The sequence below is a fragment of the Nuphar pumila genome, chromosome 15, assembly GCF_984573655.1.
Source record: "Nuphar pumila chromosome 15, dmNupPumi1.hap1.1, whole genome shotgun sequence".
Lineage (NCBI taxonomy): Eukaryota > Viridiplantae > Streptophyta > Magnoliopsida > Nymphaeales > Nymphaeaceae > Nuphar > Nuphar pumila.
Window position 1 is genome coordinate 20259332 of NC_143263.1, and position 12458 is coordinate 20271789.

General features: G+C 39.0%; 1 protein-coding gene and 1 non-coding gene across 2 annotated transcripts; one reads left to right on the top strand and one right to left on the bottom strand.

Moving 5' to 3' along the window:
- The first annotated feature begins 704 nt into the window (after positions 1–704).
- LOC149814735 (protein DEFECTIVE IN MERISTEM SILENCING 3-like) lies at positions 705–6054 on the top strand. The gene is made up of 8 exons (XM_089990421.1): positions 705–777; positions 1488–1646; positions 1827–1941; positions 2567–2795; positions 3876–4047; positions 4168–4583; positions 4879–5101; positions 5614–6054. Exons 1-8 carry the CDS (start codon positions 748–750, stop codon positions 5653–5655), a joined length of 1386 nt encoding a protein of 461 aa, XP_089846547.1. The 5' UTR covers positions 705–747; the 3' UTR covers positions 5656–6054.
- Positions 6055–7131: 1077 nt separating this feature from the next.
- TRNAQ-CUG (transfer RNA glutamine (anticodon CUG)) lies at positions 7132–7203 on the bottom strand. Its single transcript has one exon. It is a non-coding gene; the product is annotated as a tRNA-Gln (tRNA).
- Between the last annotated feature and the right edge of the window lie 5255 nt (positions 7204–12458).

Below are 12458 nucleotides of genomic sequence, written 5' to 3' on the forward strand. Positions count from 1 at the left end.
GACTTGGCTCTAACTCGGAACCAGGCTGAGTTTGAAAAATGCCTTAAAAGCTCGAGTCAAGCTTGGACAAAGTCATTTTGAACCAAGCCGAGTTCAAACAGCCCAGGCTGGGCTTGAACTCGGCTCTAATGTTAGCCAATATTATGTAATAAAATCATTGGGTTGAACTTTGTTCTGCTGAACGTAGTGATTATAATGTCCACATTGTTGATTTTATAACAAAACCCATAAGATGGCACAAAAAGAATTGTTCTGTACAAAAAAAAATGCCACTTAGTTCCTCTGGCAGGTATTTGAGATGTACTCAAATAAAGTAGGCAGTCTAATATAATGAATTAAACATGAGACAGCTTTTTGTAAATGAATGATACCTCAGGGGGCTTTTTATAAATTTCTGGAATTCCAAAAATCCAGCTTCCATTTGCCACTAGGGTTTCATGTTCTTATCAAATTAGCACAATCATATACATGATGTAAATTACAACTTTTATAAGTTTTACATTTAAAATGAGCTGGCCTTATTTGGCGGGAATCGTGTCTGTTATCAAATTTCATAAAGCTTACCCGATCTGTATACTGGTTGTTTTCTGTGCTCGAATCTTATCGGATCCCATTCGGGTCAGAATAAGATCATACCTGACCCGTTGACGGTGCACTCCTTATCTTGGAGGAATCAACCCAAGTCTAAGAGTGAGATTAAAAACAGCGGCGCAGAAGTTACCAGCAGCATTTTCCTCGCTCTCTGTCATGCAGTCCCCAATGTTTCACCAAAATCAGGTAATTTCATGACTACCCATCTCCATTTATGCTGTTATTTTCCATGATTTAGAATGGAAGAGATCTGTACATGCAGTGATTGATTTTGGTGGTCATGAAATTTTGAGATCCATGGGGTTTTCCTTCATCTCTGTCTGCTTGTTTTCCTGTTTTCTTCTAAGAAGCATACGTTCATATGCCGCCACCGGTGATTTTTCAGATAGGGAGGCGTTTTTGCTATTATGGGTTTCTTTGGGATCGAAGATTTGTATGGATGGTTATGTTTTGATACCTGATTTATTCTGGGTGTTGATTGTGGTTTTGGAAGTTGGGGAAATGTGTGTGTGTGTGTGTTGTAGTTCCATATGGAGCAGAAGACTGCAGAAAGTGAGAGTGAAGTATGTAAGGAAATTTTGAAAATTTTCTCTCCCTTACTGTCGATTAGTGAATTAGTGGGTGGAAGAGCTTCAAATGCATGAAATTCTCTTTTTCAAGGTAAATAATATTCTTTTTGTATGAATAGAGTGTTGCATCCACCAAGGACCACCATACTTCCTATGTAGTATATTTAACATTTCTCTCTGCAGTCACAATTCCTCTGTTTTGCACTCGTTACAAGTGATTATTTAATGCACACATTTTTTTGGACATTTTGACATATTTCTACTTTTCTATTTCATTTTTTGGATATACATAGGCAGCATTCATATTTCTTCTATTTTGTCATTCAGAGTCCTAAAATCCTTCCTTCACATTCAAAGGCTTTAACTCTTCCAGAATTGCCAATTTTGACTCCTGGTGAAGGAAATCCCAATGGAACCACAAATGGTGCTTTGCAAAATGAAAAGGAATTACTCTACAACGTGGAGGTAGTCATAGGTCGGATGAAGGTATCTTCCAACGGTTCTCTCTTTCTATTTGTTGTTGGATCTCATATTTTGCCACTGTGATGTGCTTTAACATATTTGCTGGCCCATGGTGAATATGTCCTTTCTGTCTAAAAGCAATTCTGTTGTGTGCCTGGAGTGTGGCATATCCACCTAAGCTTTCAAAACTTTGCTTTCCTGCAGAGGCATGAGGAAGATCTACAAAATCTTGGTTTAAAAATTAAGCATCATGAAGGCAACCTGCAATTTTTGAAGACTCAATCCAACAACTTAGACAACTTGATAAAGGATCTCGAAGGTTTATGAACCTAAACAGTAATTTTTAAAATTTTTTGTCAAGCCATGTATTTATATGCTTTGCTTAGATCAGTTGGCGAAACTTATTGCTGTAGAAGATTGCCAAATGCAAAAGGAAAGTGGGTATTATCCAATTCTACACTTTTTTTTGTTGAATAAGATTTATTTGAAACCTTTTGTTTATCATTTTGAAAAACCTTAGCTGAACCATAGGAGCATCAATGCTTGCACAGGAACATGAAAATTCATAGCTACATTATGACCTTGTCAGTTTTTAGGGTCTCCTGCTGATTAGCTGCAATCCAGAATTTAAAACTGGTGAAAGTTTCAGTTCCCAAAGTCACTGTTTGAGCTCCATACTTGAAAGGTGGCAAGATGTCTCCTCTTGATCACATTTGATTGATAAAAGTGGTGTATATTATTAGCTTAAGAAAATTAAAAGTTTCAGTTCTGAAAGGAATTGTTTGATCTCCACATGGAGAAGATGACAAGATATTGCTTAACACCTTTGATTGCTAAAACTAGTACATCTTGCTAGCTTTGCAAAATAAAATAAAAAACAGTGTCAAACCAACCAATACTCTTCAGCTGTGATAACTGTCATTTCTAAATTAACTTTTTCACAGGTAGTCTTGCTACATACAATTCCGCAAGAAAAGCTGAAACCCACGGTCAGAATCATGAAAACATGCACAGTGAGCAGGATACTGTTGATGAGATACTAAGACAGGATAAAAAAGCTTCTAGTGTATTATGCAGAGTGAAAAGCCTTCAAACAGCAGATTGTGCTTTGTCCAAAGACATTCTTGGTATAGTTGCTACACTTGGACAAGCACCAGATGATAACCTTAGCAGGTTTGTCCATGGACATCTCCATTGGTTCTCTGTTCTTGTAATTGTGCAACATGTACCTGTAGGGTATGTTTGATGGTTTGTCTAGGATTGGACGAAATAAACAAAAAAGACGGAATAGAACACTGCTTCTGTCCGTTCCATAACAATTGTATCAAGTCCAACGTTTGTTTGGACCATACTCGGATGTTGTGTTCCAAATGTCTGTTGTTTGATGACGATGTGCGGACAACTGGGACTGACACCGGGATCTTGCCGGAGAGCCCAAGCTTCAGCGACCGCGGCTCGGTCCCGTCCCGCCGCAACCGCATGATCGTCGCGTGCGCTGCGACTCGCACTATTGAGGATTGGTTTGAGGATCTCCAGCGTCTGGCCCTTGGGGCCACAGGCTGATAAGGATCACAGCCAAGCTAAACTGAGCATATTGACTCCCCTTTGGAAAGATCAAAACCCTCCTGAAATTCATCGAATTTTTGCAACAATCAGAGGCTCCTCGACCGACTGATTCTCTGTGGTGCTCATGGTCTCCCCTTGCGCCACAATTATTGGATTACCCACCAAGCAATCAGAAACCCAAACAAACCCCAAGCAATTCACCTTCAAAGGAATCAAACCCCAAAAGATGATAGAACAAACAACAAACCCCAAGAAAAAAAAATCATGAACAATCAGAGTCTGTACCATCCATCGACTGCGGGCTGTCGTTGAAATCGGAATGAGGGACGAGCATCTCCTCGCCCTCCTGCTGCAAAAAACAAAACCAGAAACAAACCGATATGAAAACTAAGATCCGGAAGACAATACAACCAAAACCCTAGAACCCATCAGAAAACATGATCTTATGATCGCAATCGATAATGAACTGAACATCAATCAGATGGGAAGGCGCAATGAAACGTGAAGGGAGAGATTTTCAACCCAAAACGAAGAGGAACGGATGGGTTGGAATGATGAACGAGGGAAGAAGAATCACGAAGCAGAAAGCGACTGGAACAAACATACCCGAAATGTACTTCATGCATCTCATGTTCTTATCATGCCTTGGTTTTTTTATATTTAGCTGACATAGCATCTGTTTTCCAGGCTTTTATCAGAATACCTAGGATTGGAGAATATGCTAGCCATTGTATGCAAGACGTCTGAGGGCATTAAATCTCTTGAAAAGTATGACAGTGAAGGCAAGATAGACCTGATGTGTGGTATTCATGGACTTGGAAGAACCCTCAGAAATCCTGTCACTGGAAGGTTTCTTGCGGTTTGCCTTGAAGATTTAAGGCAAGATCCTTATACAGATCACTGTTTCTTATTGCAGGTGCAGAATATCTTTATAAGTGATGCCTATTGTCAAAACTAACATAACCATTTGTCCTATCAGAAAGATTGGACTATTACTGTTGTATGGAAAGGATTGCATCTTGCTTATGGCTATAGAAAACTGAAGTGTTTCTTTCTCTGTTTGTATGAATACAGGCCTTATGTTGGAAAGCTTGTGGCAAAGGATCCACAGAAAAGGCTTGATCTGCTGAAACCTACACTTCCAAATGGCATGCACCCACCTGGCTTTGTAGGCTTTGCAGTGAATATGATCCACATAGACTCTATGTACTTAACCTGTGTTACAACCTCTGGATATGGCCTGAGGGAGACATTGTTTTATGCTCTTTTCTCCCGGTTGCAAGTGTATAGGACGAGATCTGAGATGGAACTTGCTCTCCCATGCACAAGTGATGGTGCTCTCTCTTTGGATGGTGGAATGATTAAGAGTCTTGGTGTGTTTTCGCTTGGTGACAGGTGAGAGTCAGATAAAATCATGGTTGCTATATTCATATGTTCTTCCAGACTTTTTTTTTCGTAAGATGCTGCTGTAAATAATTGACATTATACATCTTATATTATTATACTTGTTTGACTTTCATTCTTAGGAATTTGAATGCCCCACTCCACTTTCTATTAGTCTTTTCTTCTTTTTTGTCAGTCCTAGTGGATGGTATCTCAACTTACCACATACGCATAATTTGTGATAATGGTAGATTATAGCTATATTCACCCATTTGTTTTTGGTTAAGTTAGTTTTATCTTATTTCAGGGAAGAAGTAGAAGTTAGGTTTCCAGTAAGTTTGCCTACATCAACAGCGCTTGACATGGCTGAGTCTGAGGAACGCTTAAGACTGATGATGTGGAACAAAGAAAGAACAGAGGAAGATATGAGAAGGGAGAAGAGTGTCTTGGAGAATGTGAAAAGTATGTTTAACAAGAAAAGAGAAGAGTTTATGAATTTCCTGGCTCAGACAGCCCCATTAGTGAGCAAGGTATTCTAGCATAAATATCCTTGTTAAACGTGATCTAGTCTTAGTTGTTAGTTTCACCATGTCATCCTTATTTGTGTATATGGGAGCCTTCAAGTTTCTTTTCATACGGTATCCGTCCTTTTCAAATGAGCTAGTGAATGGAACCTATCAATAATGTTACTGAAAATTTGTGCTCCAGAACTACCTACTGTTTTGCGCTTATTTTCATCTAGTTGTGTAACATGTTGATTTATTTACCATATATCTTCTATCATGTCTCCTTTCTTCCCACTTTCAAATCTTGGCTTTCATTTCGGGAAAACAAGTTTTCTTTCTCAGACCAGAGCTTGTTTCAACGCCATCGCATGGCCACACTAACCAAGCTAGTTCAGTGACGGAAAATCCTTTTTGGCCTTGTCCATTTCTGATTTTCATCCCATTTTGGTAGTTCTTTCTTTTTATGTCTTGAGAAGAAAAGGAGAAAAGATGTTTACATGTTCACATGTTCACTTATTCTCTGCTTTCATATCCAGCATCAGGGACTTGTTGGGCAAGAGAGAAATGGTAGGAGATAAATGGAGGTTGAGATGGGTACTTGCTAATTCGAACAAGGAGACTGTTGGTCGCTGACCAAGTTCTGCTGGGCGTTACTTCCTCCAAGCATGATGCCACTGCTGCATGTAAGAACTATCATTCAAGAGAGTTGAATGTTGCTGTGGATTGAATTTAATTGCCCTCAGACGATGGCCTTTAGTGGTGATATCATGTGAAGCCCCTACCAAATGCTGTTTTAATGTAACGATTTGTTGTGTATTTATAGATTCTGCAGACCCAATTTTAACTCCTGAAATGACTTGAAGCATCCTTTCCTTGTTCGGAGCAGTCCCAATTGCACAGCAACTTAAATGTTATGTCCTTGTTTCTCTTTTGGTGCATCTGGTGCTTCTGTAACTTAGACTAGTGGCTAAAGGGGCTTCAAATATGGGAAGCCCTAAATGATATCATGAAATTTTGGCAGCACTTCAAACGACCACAATATCACAATATTTTCAGACAAATACAATATATTTTTGAAATTTTGTGATTTTATCATAATGTTTATGCTTTTAATCGCAATATCTCGAAGTAAAATTGCACTTAACACAACAACCAAGCAAAGGCAAGCCACAGAAATCATAGGCTAATTAATGTTCAGACCCATAAAGGAAACTATACACGAAGTTCAGTAATGACAGCGGTACCAATACCAAAACTGTTAACATCATTGAAATACAACAAAACCTAAAAAAAATCCCAAAAAGCAAATATATATATATATATCAATTTTCTCCAATCTACAATTGTTAGAAAACCAAACACAAGAAGAAACTGTAAAAAGGATAAGAGTTTCTCGTAAAACGCATAAGATGCTAAGCTATAACATATATACTCGATTCATTATCCGTCGGTGATCAAATAGAAAAGAACCCCACTTTGTACGATAGCGGGAGAAAGAAAGAAATGAAAGAGAATACCGAGGTTTTTCCCCTTTTTATTTTATTTTTATTTAAATTTGTGCCTTCAATAATATTAATCCATTCCTTCCTTTCCAGTGAAAATTTAAAATTCTGATGATTATAAAAAACGATCGCCTCTTAATAGGCTTTTTTGGTTTAAATGCCTCTCTCTCAATATGATCGGTATCGGGGAAAAAACAAAACCAAATTTTATACTCGTGGTCACCATGGATTTGAGAAATGAGAAATCAAACCTTCCTAATTAATCCAACTTGATTCACACGACTTTAGTTGGATGGAAAGCGTTATGATTTGTGGGTACTCTATAAATTTTCTAGGGAAAAGGTAATGACAAAATGTGAAAAAAGGAAAAGAAAAAACAGCTCTAAAAATTTGAGCCCGGGTTACCGGATTCAGAGTTTTCACTTTACTGCTTTAGTTGGATGGTAACCGTTACGGTTTTGTGGATACTGTATAAATGTTGGAGGATAGAAGAAACGTTAAAACTGAAGAAGAAAATATAAAAGATAAGTTCTGGAAAAGAACAAAAAAGGGAGGTTCCACCGAGATTTGAACTCGGGTTACTGGATTCAGAGTCCAATGTCCTCACCACTAGACCATGGAACCTGCTGATAAGCTTATTAACTCATTGAAATTAAATAAATGTAGTTTTTTTTGCGTTGCAAAAAGGTCAGAGGCACCCTTGAACGTCATTTTTCCTTGCTGCATTCTTTCTCATGTTTTAATGAATCCTTCTCATAATGCTGATGAAAAACGACCCTATGTAAAACTCAGTTTTGCATATAGCAGTTAGAGGTAAAGCTCAATTATGCACGTTAGCTATGTCGACTAAAAGATACTTTTTTTTTATTTATAACCCGAAGAAACCGCACCCGGCAGGAAGACCTGGTTGCACTGGCTCAGTCTGCCAAACTTGGCATTTGCTTGAGTCACCCTCACTAGAGAAGAACCCTAAAATTTTTACTTTAGACCCAGAAGTTTTCCAGAGAAGATCCAGTGATCGGGTTTGAGTGCTTTACAAAGTACTCAGTGTTTTACACAGAAAATCGCTATACTTATCAGCAATTTTCTGTGCTGTGTGGCACAACTGCTTTGTAAAATACTCGGCTGATCATCTAATTGTGCCTCCAAGTTTTCTGCCTCGATCCTTTGTGTTTTATTTTTTCCCGTTTAAGCTAAGCCTCGAGAATGGGAAATATCATTCAATTGGTTTTGAATTATTAGACTACCTTGTGTAAAATTCTTGTAGCTCACATTTAGGCTAATTGCTCCATGATATAGTTTAAGGCCTGATTCATATCCCCAATGTTTGTCGGAGTCAACTCCACATCAGAGATATGTGAGGTGGCCATTTTGCGTCATTTTATAAAGGAATTTTAAGCTGGCGCGAGGCATAAGTGATTACTTTTCCGTTTTGCATCAGAACACAACCTAAGCTTGACCCAGAGGCATTAGTGTAGATAACAAAACCGCCTTGACCCGAAGGTAAGGACAAAATAGGAGCAATGATAAGTCGCTCTTTTATTATCTGAAAACTACTCTCGCATTTATCATTTCATTCGAACTTAGTTTCCTTCTTCAGCAGCTTAGTCATAGGTAGAGCAATCTTGAAAAAGTCTTGGATAAACCTTCAATAATATTCAGCTAATTCAAGAAAGCTCTTGATATTACAAACATTTCTCGGTTGCTACCAATTCAGCACGACGTCTACCGTTGTAGGATCCACAAACACTCCTTCCTTGAAAATAACGTGTTTAAAAAATATAACCTCTTAGAGCCAAAATTCACATTTGAAAAACTTGGTGAATAAGCATTGTTTTCGCAAGGTTTTCAAAATGATGCTCAGGTGCTCACGATGTTGTTCTTGGCTTTCTGAATACATCAAGATGTTATCAATTAATATGATCACGAAAGTATCCAAAAAGGTCTTGAACACCTGATTCATCAGGCCCATGAAGGCTTTCACAGATTAAGTTACGAGTGCTTCCAGTCTCTACAAGAACTTTTACCTTCTGATCACTTATGCAGCCATAGATGTACATAGAATTAAGAGTAGAGGCACCCGAGAGTGCATGGTTGAAGCTGCCATGGCAATGCTCCTCATTTGGCAGTTCATTGTTCGACAACCCTTCAAAATCAAATCCCACCACTGGAAAGATGTGGTAGTGCTTGCATGTATAGCCCTTGAATCACTTTTCATTGCAATTGAAATATAAGCCTTTCTTGATCTGCTTCTCATCTTGTGCATGCGTGATTGGCTCCACCTTAGGGCTGATGTGGCCCCTTAAACGGATCTGGCTTGGGCGTGTCACTTGAAGAGCGTATATGGCTTCCACATCACTTGGAGTCACTGTTACTTTTTGTCATGAAACTTAGCCACTATATAGGCTTCATATGGACTCCTCACGGTTGCAACTAGGACCTCAATATGAAGGTCCTCTTACAATGCACTAACATAAGAAATAAGAGAGGTCTCATCGTCAACATGGAGAAAAGGCGTGTGCAGATTCTCAAACTTGGCTTGGTACTCCTCCAAGCTGCCCTGTTGCTTGAGGTTTTTGAGTTTCACATGATGGTTAACTAGCACCGTGGACCCAAACCTCTTCATAACTCGATCCACAAAATTAGCTCATGTGGGCTTCCCGTGTATGAGATTAAGTCACTTATACCAATTAAGGATGTTGCCCTTTAGATGGGCTGCTTCGGCCATGTATACTTCCTCAGGCACATTTAGACATGTGAAAAAGTGCTTGGATTTGAAAACCCACCCACTCATGTACATTTTCACTTAAAAAAGATGGGACTTTGAACTAAGGTTTCTTACCCATGTTTTGCATGAAGTCTTGTGGTGGCCTCCCAAGAATAAACTCATTTGTGTTTTTTATCTGGCAACCATTGAAGTTGGCACCTTGGTTGGTTTCATGCCTCTGCATGTGGAGAGCATCCATCCACTTTTCTAGGGCTACTACAACCCTCTCAATATGCTCTAGGAAGTCGTTTCTCTCTTGTCTTAGCCGAATCGACTCGACATAAGCATGCTTGGCAATCGCCCAAGCTTGTTTGTGTGCTTGTGAATCTTCTCATTTTTGTTCATATAGGAAGGATGAGGTCCCTTCATGTTCTCTTGAGGTTTGCTCTAATACCAATCTATAGTATCCTAAAAAATTTCATGGTTTGTGTTGGATGAACCAATATTGACATGGTCCTTGGTATATATTGGCTACAGACGTTGGAAAAAGTAACATGAGATTTCTTCACGATAGAGATGTCATTCAGTAAGGATGGAGGAGACCTTGTTCTCATTGCAATCAAACCTCTTATAGAGAAGAAAGTGCATCCAAGAGAGATTTTGAAGTTGTTTTATAGCCCTTATGCGGTGGAGCCAAAAATTGCCCCAATCCCTATGGATGTCCCTATAGATTTGGCAATGTTATTGGCTGAATTTTCTGACATGTTTGATGAGCCACATGGGCTTTCACCAAGTGGGTCTCAAGACTATAAGATACCCTCGAAGGTGGGCACAAGTCTTATGAATGTGAAGCTCTATTGGTATGTTCTCTTAAAAGGATGTGATTTAAAAAGTTGTGGGGGAGATGTTGAGCCAAGGGATCATCCACCCTAGTGTGAGTCCCTTCTCCTCACCAATGCTCTTGGTAAAAAAGAAGGATGACACATGGAAGTTTTATATAGATTACCAAGCATTAAATGAGATTATGATGAAAGACAAGTTCTTGATCACGATTATCAAGAAACTACTTAATGAACTGCATAGTATCACTTACTTCACAAAGCTAGACTTTTGTTTGAGGTACCACCAAGTGTGCATGGCCCATGATAATGTGCACAAGATGACCTTTAGGACTCATGAGGGTCTCTATGAGTTCCTGATTATGTCCTTTGGGTTGACCAATGCACCTGCTACCTTTAAATCTATCATAAATGACATTTTTAAAATAATACTCTAAAAGTTTGTACTAGTCCTTTTCGACAATATATTGGTGTATAGTTGTTCATGGGATGCATATTTTCAACATATGTGAGTTGGTTTGAGGACTTTGTGTGAATTTCACTTGAGTGTCAAGATGTCCAAGTCTCTCTCTGAACAAGACAAAGTGAGCTGTCTCGGCCATATTATTTTTGGTCAAGGAGTCCAAGCCAATTCGAACAAAATTGATAAAATCCGAGTGTGGCCCAAGCTACAAACTGTATAGGAACTTAGGGTTTCATGAGGCTGACTGGGTATTACCAAAGGTTTGTTAAGGACAACAATCACATTGCCCAACAACTTACCTCCCACTTGAAGAATGATGGGATCGTGTGGACCGAGAAGGTCACTAACACAATTAAGTGGTTAAAGGAAGCGATGTGTACATCATCCATTTTTACTTTATCAGATTTCTCCAAGGTTTTCGTGATAGAGACATATGCATGTGACAGTGGGGTAGGAGTTATTCTCTCTCAATAGAAACACCTCATTATATTCATGAGTAAGGTCTTGCCCAATCAAAGTCATGCCTTGTCTACCTATGATGAAGAAATGCTTGTAACAGTGCTTACGGTGGAGAAATGATGCCCCTATCTCCTTGAGTGAAAGTTTATCTTAAGTACTTGTTGGAGCAGAAGATCATCAATGTCAGCCAACAAAGTTGGTTCACGAAGCTCATAGGATATGACTTCGAGATCTAATATAAGAAGAACATAGAGAACAAAGTGATAAAAGAATGATGAACATGCACAGAATTTCATGAACCGATGGAGATCCATGTACCATCGTACAAAGGACCCTATCACTAAGTCTCACGTCATCACTCTGATAATGAACAATTTCAACCAACCATTGAAGGGACTCTTAGTAACTCAAAAGTATGATGCATTTGTGGAGCTCATTAACGCGACAAGTTGGATGAAAGAAAACTTTAAAAGAGGTATGCATGATGAGATTATATAAATATTGGGTCTAAGAATGATGTGTATCCAAATTTTAAAGGCTCAGATCTTAATCCAATTACACAAGTGTTGGAACCTATGGGGCCCACCCATGGGGCATTAAAGATCAAGTGGGCTCACTCATGGAATGCCCCCTCCAGAAATAGGGCAAGGAGACCCAATGGAACCCACCTCATTGGTGCTCCACTCTAAATTAGAGCTCTATAAAACTTGTGTAGAGAATCTCATGTGTTTTGCTAAAGATGACAAATGGAAGTCTAAGGTGTGGACTAAAAGTGGAGGAGAAGACTCTAAAAATAGTTTGGTCCAAGTAATCTCAACCAAGAATAGCCTAACCTATTTTGGGTTTAAGTAGATTTAGTTTTTGCCTATTTAGGTTTTATCTAGATTTAGGTTTAGATTTAATATTGCTTATAAAATTGTGTAAGTCATTATATGCCCCTCATTGGCAAATATACAGAGGCCTTGTCTCAGTTTGAAGATTATAAAAAATGAAATACAATCACGCTCAAATTCATCTTTCTCTCTTTTCAACTTGAGTCACTCTCTCTCAACTTGATCCTCTCTCTCTTCTAACGAGTCTCTACTGCTTGACTCGTCTCTCTCTCAATGTCTAATACATCTCATGTTTAGGTGTGTTGATCCCTAATGGGTCTGCTCACTTCAGTGGACCAAGGCTGCAACTAAGGCCCACCTTAATATGACAATTCGAACCCAAGTCACAAGCGGTCTCACCTTTACCAAGCCAATCCCATGAAGCCCTAGCCTCCCCCTACTAAACTAGAACCTTTAGCAGACCCTAGCCAAGCCAACCTAAGTTCAGTAAGTCATCTAAGCCTCTCCCTTAACCCCAAACTTAGTTTAGAACCCACCTAACCCAATTAAGCTAAACCTAAAATTTGACAATCCCTAAA